Genomic DNA, 12,347 nt, shown 5'->3' with positions numbered 1-12,347 from the left:
TTTTTGATTCATTTTTGCCCAAGTGTGCCATGGAGAAATTATTGAGTTCCTAAGGGCTCTGTGAATCTGGAAAATTTAGGAACCTCTGGAGTAATAAAACTTAAGTCCTGACAACTGGCCAGTAAGTTTAATAACAAAACAGTTGTTGAGATCTTAAAGCAAAATGAGGTGAATAGCAATGTTCTGAACTGAATTGAGATAGTGAGGGAGCGTATACAGTCATAGAAATGGAAAAAACAGGTTAAGGACAAAACAAGTAAGTCCACATGGTGACACAGACCTGTGATCCCATCTACTTGGAACACTAAAGCAGGAGGATGGCAAGTGCCAGGATAGCCTGGGCCACTTAGCAAGATCCTGTCTCAAAGTAAAAAAATAAAAAGGACTGGGATGTAGCCCAATGGCAGAGCGTCTCTGGGTTCAGTCCCCAGTAACCCCTAACAGTTACATTAAAATATATGTTATATATTATATATAACATATGTTATATATTCATGTAGATATAGATATGAATATATATATATATATATATATATATATATATATATATATATATATATAGAGAGAGAGAGAGAGAGAGAGAGAGAGAGAGAGTGTGTGTGTGTGTGTGTGTGTGTGTGTGTGATGTGTTCCAGGTCTTCGAGGACAGATTGGTAGGAAAATGTTTTTATGCAGAGGGAGTTTATCCAGTGCAGACAGGAATTTTGGGATTTTGAGAGGGGAAAATTCAATGGCTGATGTGTCCTGTCACACATGAGAGAAGACACCACAGAAAGTAAAGCTTGATCTTGGAAGGAAGACTGAGGAAACCAAGTTAAGGACTCATGACGTGGTCATTGGGAATTGTATTTGTGTTTTTCCTTAAAGCTTTCACAACCACCCTATGAGAGAAGGATCATCCCTTTCTAGAGATGAGGAAGTTGAGTTCGGGGCAATGAGGTGCTGGCGATTGTGTGGGAGCTAACACCAAAACAAATAAAAGTCAAACTGGGTGGATGGGAAAGGTGTGAGAGCTCAAGTCTGGTATTTTGGTTGACTGGATGTCAGTACTAAGAATGAGGGCAGTAGGTAGGAGCAGATGCTGGCATCAACAAGAAAAGAAGAAAACATTCTGGAATCGGATACAATAATGGAGATGAAAACATGGAAAGAGAAGTGTGATTATCACAGAATTCAAATGAATCGCTAGAGATTTAACAGTGGCCTGTGTGATAAGGGAGAGTCAGTCCACTGAGATGCCCCTGAAGTCTGGCAAAGCATCCACCTCACTGGGAAGATCTCAAGAATGCTGATTCTAAGGCACAACCCTGGAATCCGCACTTTCAGAAAGGTTCCAAGCAATTCTGATGTTGTATCCAAGGTGGGGTAGTTATGAATAACCTCTTGAAAATCAAGTCTGTAATATTTCATGATTGCTATGACAGTCACAATCAAGCAATGTCTTTCGAATGATCAAATATGCTTTCTGGCGGCCCAAGCCCCAGTAATATTTGTTTAGATTTAAGCCACTTAACAGATGAATGAATCGAATTTTCATTTACTTATTTAATTAATTGATTATTATTTATTTGTTTTTGCAGTGCTGAGGATCAAACTCAAAGCTTCACACGTGCTCAGCAAATGCTCTAGCTGTATGCTCTACCCCTAGCCCCTTATGTTTGTTTTAAAGGAATGTGGGTACTATATTATAATTCTTAAGAGAATTTCTTCCTTGATTTCTTTGATTCTCTTTGACAAGGACTTTCGAAAACAATTTTAAATACCATAATGAAAAGGCACTATAGAGTAATGGTGAAAGCCAGGAGCCATGGAGCCTGTTTGGATTTGTACCCAGCTCTGACACTATGTGGCTCTGAGCCCAGGACTTGACCTTCTGTGTCGATGTGTTTAATTCTCAAGTGAAGACATAGCACCAACCCATAGGGCAACTCTCAGATTAAATAAGTATATGCATGTAAAACTCTCCAAATTGTGCCTAACATATGTAGCACATATAAATTATTGGTGAAAATTTGCTGGATGAGGATTACAGTCAACTCTGTATCTTTGGGTTTCACATCTGCAGGTTCAAAAATATTTGAAAAGAACTCTTGTTTCTGCATTAAATGTATGCAAACATTTTTAACATTATTCCCTAAAATATATTATAACTATTTATATATTTATAAGTAAATATATATGTTTATATATAAATAGAAAACAGAGCTCATGCCTTAGGAGGAACCTGGCCTTTGTCCATTTACATTGTGTTAGTGATATAGAGATAATTAAGAATACAGAAGGATATGTGTAGGTTATATACCAATGCTACACCATTTAATATAAGGGACTCCATGGAATTTGGTATCTTAAAGTGGTCCTAGGGCCAACCCTCCACTGATACCAAGGAACAACTGTGTACTACTATGTCACTATTATAATTACCACTTATATAAGACTAATCAAAAAGAGAATCTTCCCTTTGGGGAACAGCAACAGGGCCTTTCAAAGGAAACCCACACTCTCCTTTTGGTGCTTCAGTGAGAAGCCTTGAGTCCAGTGGCCATAGTCACTTGAGCAATCGCAAAAGCTTCCATAATGTAACAAAGAAAGAGAAGACATTAGTGTGCAAAATTATCTTCATGTAATTGATAAGCACTTACTAGGCATCTAGTTTTCCAGAATTATATAAAGTGCCAAGGACATGAAGAACAAATAATTGTGCCCTTGACTCTTGGTTTGATATGAAAATGGAAACAAAATAACTAAATAATTACATTCATGCTGATGCAAAATTTAATGGAAGGACAAAAGAGAATTTCTGATGCTCCATTGTAACAACTGCAAAGACACAAACATCAGTTTATAAGATGGGTAACTCATGTCATCCTTGCACCAATTCAACAATGAATGAAAGCTGGAAACCAAGAATTATAATTGACTATTGATTATAACTTACATTTGCATCATGCTTATTTCTAAGTGTGATAGTGCCTCCAAAAAATAAAGCAGGGATAATCTCATTTAAAATCAAGAATGTAGATTCAGAAAATATGGACCCTATTCCCAAATCCCAGCTTCAATAAGTCATAGGGTAGAGATAGGACCTAGTTCTACATGGTGAGCTCCACATTATTTTCCCTGAGTCAAGTTGCGGTAACTTGCACAGCAATCTAATGAATTCAGTTTAATTAAAAAAAAAATTCACATCAAAGTCCATATGCCCAAATAATATGACAGTTTTTACTTCTGTCCTCTTTTAAAATGTTAGATATCTGGCAAATTTAACCATTTTTAAACATTCATCACAGATTTTCTAACCACAGATGCTATTATTTGAGGTGGAAAGTGTAGGGGAAGGAAGCTTTATTTATGATCATGTAAAACAACAAACTGGTATTTTCTTTCCCCAGCTCATTCAAAAGTTGACAGATGTTGCTGAAGAGTGTCAGAACAACCAATTAAAGAAGCTCAAAGAAATCTGTGAGAAGTAAGCCTTCATTCCCATGGCATGCTTATATCCATTTATTAAACACAAGTTACCATTTGATTTGCCAAATCCCACCTCACCTTGTACTTCTATTTTGATTTCAGAGAGAAGAAAGAATTAAAGAAGAAAATGGATAAAAAGAGGCAGGAGAAGATAACAGAAGCTAAATCCAAAGACAAAAGCCAGATGGAAGAGTAAGTTTAAAAGATCCACTCTCCCCTACAGTGGTCCACTTCACCTTTTGAACATAGCTCTGAGGCTTATTTTTAAAAGGAACCTGTTTTCCTTTTCTTTTTCTTTCTCCCACTCCCTAACCTGGGGGCGGGGAAACAAGATTCCCTTTAGTTATCTGTACTCCACAGGTAGGAGATGACTGCCAGAGGATCTAGGAAGTGCATATGTCCCAAATTAACAAGTAAATCCTAACACACCATCGGGAGCCCTGGTACCCTCTACCAGAGCACATCTGGAAAGTAGCCTTTGAAAAACTCCTTTAAAAGTCCTCTGATTGGCAGAATCACAGCCCCAGGGACCAGAGTCCGCTGTGTTTCTCCTTTGCTAGCAAAGCAATAAAACAACTTTTTCCTTTTTTCTCAAAACCGTGTCCTCCTTATTAAATTGGTATTAGTTGGCATTGGGGACAAGGGCCGAGCTTTCAGTTATACTTGTACCTGCGAGTTATTTTGTTTTTCATCAGAGTAACAGATCCTTAACCAGGCAAGACCCTTCTGTGAAATTTCTCCTCAAATTAATCTTTCAAATGATCCCCTTAGTAAGGGATTTTGTTGTGCTCGAATTCGGGACCCCCAAAAGACCACCAGAGACCAAGATCCATGTAAGCAACAAAGAGGTGTTTATTGCGAGCTAGCTCAGTCCTCTGCGCACACACAGCAACTGGTGACGCTGAGAGGCTCGGAGCCTAGGGTTTGCAGCAGTTTTATACACTCTTTGGGGAAGGCAGGGACTTCACATACATCATAGCATCTCTTAGCAAATCATCACACACCGCAGGAAAATCATAAAACAACTCTAAAACATGATTAGCACCTTCACTGGCGGGAACAAGTTGGGTAGGGGTGATTGGTCAGTACAAGAGGGAGATTCGTTTGAACTCATTGGTTTAAGCCATGAGGGTTGTATGAGTTGATCTACATGGTTTCCCAACATGTTATCAACCACCATAAACTGCTGGGAGGGTCATCTGGCATCCCAGGTATTTCCCTGTCTCATGCTGATTGGTGGCTGCTAGGGGGTTGCTATGGGTCCCCACCTAGCCTGACTGAGTCAAGGACACCTGGCCCAGATCTCTCCTGTTATTTGTAGATAAACAACTCAGCAGGGTGGGTATGTGCCTAGGAGTGCTGTGTGGGTCTTTCCAAGGACCAGGGTCACGCCCACTTCCTTAGACAGGCTTTGCTCTGAGGTAGAGGCTGGTTTTTCAATTTAACAGTGAACTATCAAACAAAGGGTAGTTCAATAAAATATTGAGGCACACCCAAAGCCTTAGAGATAGAAAGTAAAGAGCTTCGGGAAATGACCAAATGCCCACAGTCCAAATTGTCAGGCAACCTTCATTCAGAGCACTTCATGAAAACAGAGCTCATGCCTTAGGAGGAACCTGCCCTTTGTCCAGCAGCTGACAAATACCTTCCTCACAGCAGCAATAAGAATGTTAGAAGTTCATAAACTTTCATCTGAAAGTCTGAGGTTCCAGATGAGTTGGTGTAATGATCTATGCATCATTTGCCTCAGGGAGAAGACAGAGATGATCCGGTCCTACATCCAGGAGGTGGTGCAGTACATCAAAAGGGTATGTGGGTCATTACTCTCTATCCTTTGCAAACTGCATGTGAACATTTTTGTGAGCTCATTGAGAACTTCTGGAAGTAAAAACCATGCCTTGTTGCATCTGTTTATCACCAGCACCCAGCAGAGCTAATTCAGGGAGCAGGCATTCCATAATCAATGTTTTTGCAAGTTTATTTCAAACCACTCTATGTTTAAAAGAGCTAATCTGAAAATTGGCAAGAATCATTTGCAAAGACAGGAGCCTAGATATGAAATGTCCTTGGAAATTGGCGGTGGGGGGACACAAAGGGCTTTTATAGGGAGAGAAAGACTTGATAGTGAATCAATGGGTGGGAAAGCTACTTCTAACTGGGATCTAGTCATCTGGGACTTGTGTCTCCTTTTTTTTTTTTTTTTCCTCTTTCCTCTCACAATGGAGCTTGGCCTCCTGGGGCTAGTTCCTGTGTTCCCTTTAAAGGAGCATATTGCTTTTCTGCAAGCTAAACCTCACAGCAAGTTATGGGCTTTGTGTTGTTGATGCCCAGAACTAAAGATTAGGGAAGGGGATTATACATTCTGTTATCTGAAGGTCACCAGATGTTTTGGGTTCTGTAAATCTAGATTATTCCGCAGTTAATATCTTCATCACTTAGCTGGGATTTTCTTTAGAATTTAGAATACAGGGCAAAAGGGAGGGCATGTAACTTTGTGGAGGTTCAAAGGAAGGGGCAGCTAAGGTACCCCCTCTGTTTATTTTCTTTGTTACTAGGGAATGAATCCAGTGCTCCTCTACCACTGAGCCACATCCCCAGTCCCTCTTATTTTTTGTTTTGAGACAAGGTCTCCCTAAATTGCCCAGGCTGGCCATGAATTTTTGATTCTATTGCCTCAACATCCCAAGGAGCTGGGATTACCTGTGCACCAAGGCACTTGGCTAGGAGTCGCTGCTTTTACACAGGGGCAGTTCTTATTTTTAATTTTCAATTTTATGAATGAAAATGTTCAAATATTTTACAAAAATCTAAGTCAGTTGTCCATCATCCCATCCCACCCTTTCCTTTGTGCCCCTTCAAAACTTGTCTGGTCTTCTATAAATGAAAGGGCTATTCTTGATCAGAGTACCACCTGATTAAATATGTGCCATAGATTTGAAAGCTTTCATTTTTTTTTCTAAAATATATGTATATATACATATATACAAACTCAAAAGCATTTTTTTTCCTGAAAATGATCCCCCCCCCTCTCTCTCTCTCTCTTTTTTTTTTTTTTTTTCTGGGTAATTTATTATAGTTAGAAGAGGCACAAGGTAAACGACAAGAAAAACTCTTGGAGAAACACAAGGAAATCCGCCAACAGATACTGGACGAGAAGCCCAAGGTAAATAGAACTGAATAATAATTCACAATGGTTTCATTTAATTTCCATTCCGTAAGAATAAAGCCTTCCTGATTCAGGTAAGTACCTAACACCATTGCAGATCAGATCTTACATGTGAAACTTTCATCTTTCTCCAAGACAGCAAGAATCTTTTCAAGGATATTCTGAAAGTTTTTATCACCAACTGGTGAGCTTCTAAAAACCGCAAGTACAGGGAACCACCTCTGGGTATTTGGTTTCATGGTCTGAGATGTGGCTGCAGTACAGGAATTTTTAAAGTGCCCCTACCCGAGCTGGTTTTGCATTTGAAGACTAACCAAGCCTCCTTCTCATTCTGCTCCAAACATCTTGGGTAATGTTGCAATGTCAGATTCTGTCCAGCAGAGGATGCCCTGCACCCAGATCACTCCAGCTTTTACCCAATAAAATAGTCTCATAAACCAGAAAAAAACAAATCTTTTGTTTCCCCTACAGTAGCAGTTCTTTGGGACTTCACTTTAAACTCATAGTATGACTGGGGGGAAATATAGCTCAGTGGCAGAGTGAGTGCTTAGTGTGTGCAAGGCCATAGGCTTGATCCTAAGCACCAGTAAAACAAAACAATTATATTATGCTCATTGCTTGTTAAAATGAATCACCTCATGAATATTCAATTGAACCGAATATCCATAAATCAAATACTTTCAGGTGAGCCAACAGTATCTGTTTTAGAATATTCCATCTATCTTGATTTGGTACCAAATAATTTTTTTGTGTATAAAAACAAGGGCACTCTTCAGTTTAAAATGCAGAAAAATAGTTAAAAATACTGCCATTCTACACAAGTGCTTTTTGAGCAAAGCTCAAGTGTTAGTTTTATACAGTTTTATATTTAATTCCCCAATTTACTTCAGAGGGATTTCTCATGGCTAATTCTAAATACATTGTCATATTTATTTATGCTCTTCAATTTTCATATTTGTTGTATAAAACACTTACTTAATATTTTTGGTTCTTAAAGATTTTAGAAATATAGATCCTCAAGCAAAATTCATGATTATTTAGATATGTTGTTAATTCTTATGTTTCTCAAATTCATATTTAATTTAGATATTCTTAGCCACCTTCTCAGACTGCTTGTCCATAAGTCAAATGGCATATATTTTTATCATAGTTTTATAAATTACAATATAGTCATCTCCCCTCACTTGAGTTTCACTATTATTAATTTTAGATGCCAACAGTCAACAGTAATCTAAAAAATATTGCATGGGATATTCCGGAAATAAATAATTCATAAGTCTTAAATTACATGCCTTTCTGAGTGATGAAATCTGTCATCCGTCCCCCTTCAGCTGCCCCAAAAGAGAATCATCCCTTGCTCCAGTGTAGCCACATATGTATATGGCCTGATCATCGGTCCCTTAGCAGCCTCTCTTATTATGAGATTGACTGCCAAGGTAGCACAGGGTTTGTATGACCCATTTTTTAAAAGTTAATAATAGCCCCAAAGCTCAAGAGTAGTACTCCAAAGAGGCACCAGGGCATAAAACATGTAGGCAGCAAGTAACTCATATTTTGTGGTAATGCTCAGTTCGTCTAGGAAAAACCTTACTATATACAGGGTTTGATACTATCTGTTGATTCAGATTCCTACTGAGGATCTTGGATCATATTCCATGGATAAAAAGAACTCCTACATTCATGATTCCTCATTTTTAAATGCTCAAATATTTTTAATAGAAGACCAGGTTTGACAAAAATTTAAGAAATACTTTAATAATCAGTCCCTTGTGGATATATTCAGATACATACATTTTCAATCCATGCTGTCTGATTTTAAATGTGTCATTACTTCACCGATGTAGTATATTTGCATATAGTGGATATCTTACAAGTCAGTTTTTGTATTTTTAGAAAATCTTTCTTGGCAAATATCATTTTCATATAGTTTTATTTTGCCTTAGGATATGTGTGTATGTGTTCCCATGCACATGGGTATGCCTTTGTGTATTTTGGTCCAACGATGTCAAATGTTTTACTTACAGATAAAATGCAATGTAAACCTGTTAAAATTGCATAATGCACTATAAATAACTTGTAAAAAGATTTTCCTGTGACTGATCTAGGTCACCATGATTAAAACCAACAAGAGATGTCAAAGCACCTTTTAACCTTTTCCCTTCACATAAACAACCACTGTAGAAACTAACAACTTGGACCAGCTTATCAGAGTGTAATAAGTTGCACTTCTATAGAAGACCCAATTTAAACTGACTTAAACAAAAGTAAACTTTGTAAGTCACATTACTGGAAGTTTAGAGGTGTCATAGTGCTGGGAATGGTTAATCTAGGGGCTCAACAACCTCATCAAGAAGCTAGGTATTATCAGTTACCATTGTTGTATCTTTCCATCCTCAAACTATAAGGCATAGTCACGAAATGCCTGCCAAAGCCTATGTATTATAACCTTACATAAAAAAATTTCAAGGCAGAACAGGGAATGTCTTCCTTTTGTAACCCTTTTTAGGATGAAGGGAAACCTTCCTAAATTCCCCCAGTAGGTTTATCTTATTGGGTCTTATAGTACCATGTTCTCATTCTTAAACTAATAGTAGGTAAGAGAGTGTAATTTTCATGGTTGTCTTAGAGTGATTACAAAGGTGGGGGGAGGATCCAGCTTCTCCTCAATTCCAGGGTCACTAGATACCTGGACAAAATTGATGTTTTATCATTAGAGAGTAAATAGCACTTTAGTAGGTAATTAGCAGTGTGTGTGGGACAACCATATTTATAGCAGTTTTTAATTTCTTCTTTCTTGGCCCTGTAGAAATAGATCTGAAATGGTAATTAGTAGTTCTAATGTCTTCACTTTTTTACTGCACATACGTGCAATGATGAATTCCCCTTTGCTTTGCATCCATGAAGTTGCATTGTAAATGGATTTTATGTTATCCCTTGAAAATTATTGGTTCCATGCAGACCAAAGTATTTATTGAAGGGTACTCTTTGGGCCTTACAACATGCTTTGAGCTGGGTGCGGTGGCACACACCTATAATTCCAGTGACTCAGGAGGCCGAGGCAAGAGGTTTGCAAGTTTAAAGCCAGCCTCAGCAATTTAGCGAGGCCCTGTCTGAAAATAAAATACAAAATGGTGGGGAGAAAGGAGAGGCTTGGGATGTGGCTCAGTGGTTGAGTACCCCTGGGTTCAATCCCTGATACCAAAAAAAAAAAAAAAAAAAAAACGGCTTTGAAACCACGACCTGAATACTAAAATCAGAAATATTCTGGGACATAGCATGTGAAGGAAAATACCAATAGCAATAACAAGGAGAAGTGTGTTAGTTCTCCATCACGATGACAAAATAGGGGAGATAATCCACTTAAAAGGAGGAGAGGTTTATTTTGGCTCACAGTTTCAGAGCTTACAGTCTCAACAGTCTGTTGCTTGGCCCTGTTGCTCTGGGTCTGTGGCAGCACAGTACGTCATGGCAGGAGAGAGGAAGGCTGTTCATATAGTTACAGAAAGCAAAGAGAGAGGGGCAGGGTTTGGGGGATGCCTCCAGTGACCTAACTTCTTCCCAGTAAGCCCCACCTCTTAAAAGTTTCATCTCCTCCCCATAGTGCTTTATGCTGGGGCTCCCCATCTTTAACACATGGGCCTTTGGGAAACATCAGATCCAAGCTATAGTGAGAGCAAAACAATTAGATCAAGCAGGGAACATCTAGAGAAAGACTAAAGCACAGGACAGCAAATGTAGGTTAATGAGCGGTCGAGTCAGCCAAGAGAACAGTCACCAATGCTCCTGTAAATGTGGGGCATGGACTAGGAGGAGAAGGGAATTGGCTTTGAAGTCATCCCTCTTCACATGCAGGGTCAGAATGGCCGTTGAAGCTTAACGCAGAAATGAGGGAAATCGACATGGGTGGAACAAAATAAAAAGAGGAACAGCTCAAGAAACTGAAATCCATCCATCATATCTATAAAACAGCTTCACTGAGGCAGTTGCACTCAGGAAGATGAGAAGACAAGGGGTTTTGTAACATCTAGAAACATACAAACAATTCCACTGCCGAGTTTTGGATGAAGAATTTGAGCAGACCTAATAGCAGGTGTTGTCAAAGACAACTGCAATCTTTTGATGAAGGGGAAGGCATGCAAATTGCCGTAAGTTAATAGAGACAAGTTCCTCCTCAAGTGCTTTACAGATGGGCTAACATTTTCTAACTAGAAACTGACCATGGCTGATCATGGGCTAGAGCAGAAATCAACACTAATGACATCATGTTTCTTTCATGGTAACACTGGATATAATAATCCATGTTCTCTTCGTCCCCTTAAGTAATGCCATCATGTGCTTGATGTTCCCAGTCCTGTCCATAACAGGAAGGAGGCTCTTTCTACCTTATTTTGTTCTGATGATGGGACTATTTTGAGCTATTTTGAACCCTAGTCATATAAGCATAATTTTCTAAGCTGCTGGTAAATAACTCATTTTAATAGTAACAAACAAATATAAAAATTATTTTAACAAAAGAGTCTCGAAAAGCCAGTGGTTGAAAGTCAAAAGAGTCCACTGTTGTCAAGAAATTGTTCCACTAGCTAGATTTATAACAAGTTACTATGAAGATTAATTGAAAGTATAACTCAACAATAAGTCCAATGACCTAGAAAGACCAAGTGGAGTTCTCATCATTTTTACCATTCTGCAAGAGAACATTCCCAGGAGAACGTGCCTCATCAAAACCAGGCTTAAAATCCATTTCATTTACTCCCTGAGCTGGGCCAGCTTTTTAGTCCTGCTCACCTGTATTTGTTAGAGAATCAAGTAGAGAGATCCAATGTGAATGCTTATTTCAGGTTGTCCCATTTCATGACATGTACAAAGCCCTTTTTACATATAAAGTCTCATTTAAAAAGAGATTTAATAAGTCCTTTCCTTTTGCATGAAATTTTTGAGGGCATTACAGAAAATGGAGGTCAGTGGTCCTTACAGGCAATTTATACAACTGGTAAATGTTTGACACAGGATCAAGTTATATACTGCTATAGGTAAGTCCCACTGAAATTTATTAAGTTATAAACAACAGTGGGTGTTCTTAAAAGGGAATAATCAGCTGTTTTTCAGTAGATTTCTAAATTCTGGAGAAATGTTCAGCTGCATGTCTATAAGTAGTGAGAAATTTGATTCAGTCCCTAAGTGTATGAGTTCCTAGTTTGAATTAAGGTGTATCTTTTATGAAACTCATAACTGCAGAATTCTTAAGGTGGATAACAAAAAAAAAAAAAAAAAAAAAAAAAAACACAGGCCAGTCTTTCACCTTAGTGACATAATTGGTCTCCTTGGGATTTCCATCTCTGGGTTTGCCAAAGTGAATAGCAGAGGATTTAGGTGTCCAAAACTTGTTAGAAGCAACTCAAGGACCCTATTGCTAATGCACAGAAACCATGCCTCTTGTGTTCCTGTGCAGCTCTGAATTGATCCATTATACAAAAGACCTTCTGCTTTTTCCACGCACACTTCAGAGAGATTTATTTTAACATGTTGAAACATCATTCATCAGGAGTTGCCTTGAATTGGCTGTGAATATTCCAATGTATATTGATCACTTTATATCTACTGACTCTCATTACAAGAAGAAGCATCTTTTGAGGTGACTTTTTAATGAACTGTCTCCCTAACCTCATAAAACAGTCGATAAATGTGTAATTTACTTTTTCCTCTGACACTT

The 12,347-nt window shown here is 38.4% G+C and overlaps 1 protein-coding gene across 3 annotated transcripts in view; it reads left to right on the top strand.

Moving 5' to 3' along the window:
* The window catches only part of Plcb1 (phospholipase C beta 1), a 707,068-nt gene that overhangs the window by 614,738 nt on the left and 79,983 nt on the right, over window positions 1-12,347 (top strand). For all 3 annotated transcript variants that reach the window (XM_076851538.2, XM_076851540.2, XM_076851539.2), the window contains 4 exons: window positions 3,393-3,469; window positions 3,574-3,663; window positions 5,222-5,279; window positions 6,548-6,634. In XM_076851538.2, the coding sequence (XP_076707653.2) occupies window positions 3,393-3,469; window positions 3,574-3,663; window positions 5,222-5,279; window positions 6,548-6,634 (312 nt within the window). The remainder of the gene's footprint in view (window positions 1-3,392; window positions 3,470-3,573; window positions 3,664-5,221; window positions 5,280-6,547; window positions 6,635-12,347) is intronic.

Source organism: Callospermophilus lateralis, chromosome 3 (assembly GCF_048772815.1).
Source record: "Callospermophilus lateralis isolate mCalLat2 chromosome 3, mCalLat2.hap1, whole genome shotgun sequence".
In the NCBI taxonomy this organism is placed as follows: domain Eukaryota; kingdom Metazoa; phylum Chordata; class Mammalia; order Rodentia; family Sciuridae; genus Callospermophilus; species Callospermophilus lateralis.
Note: the sequence above shows the minus strand (reverse complement) of the source record. Positions and strands in the feature narration are given on the sequence as shown.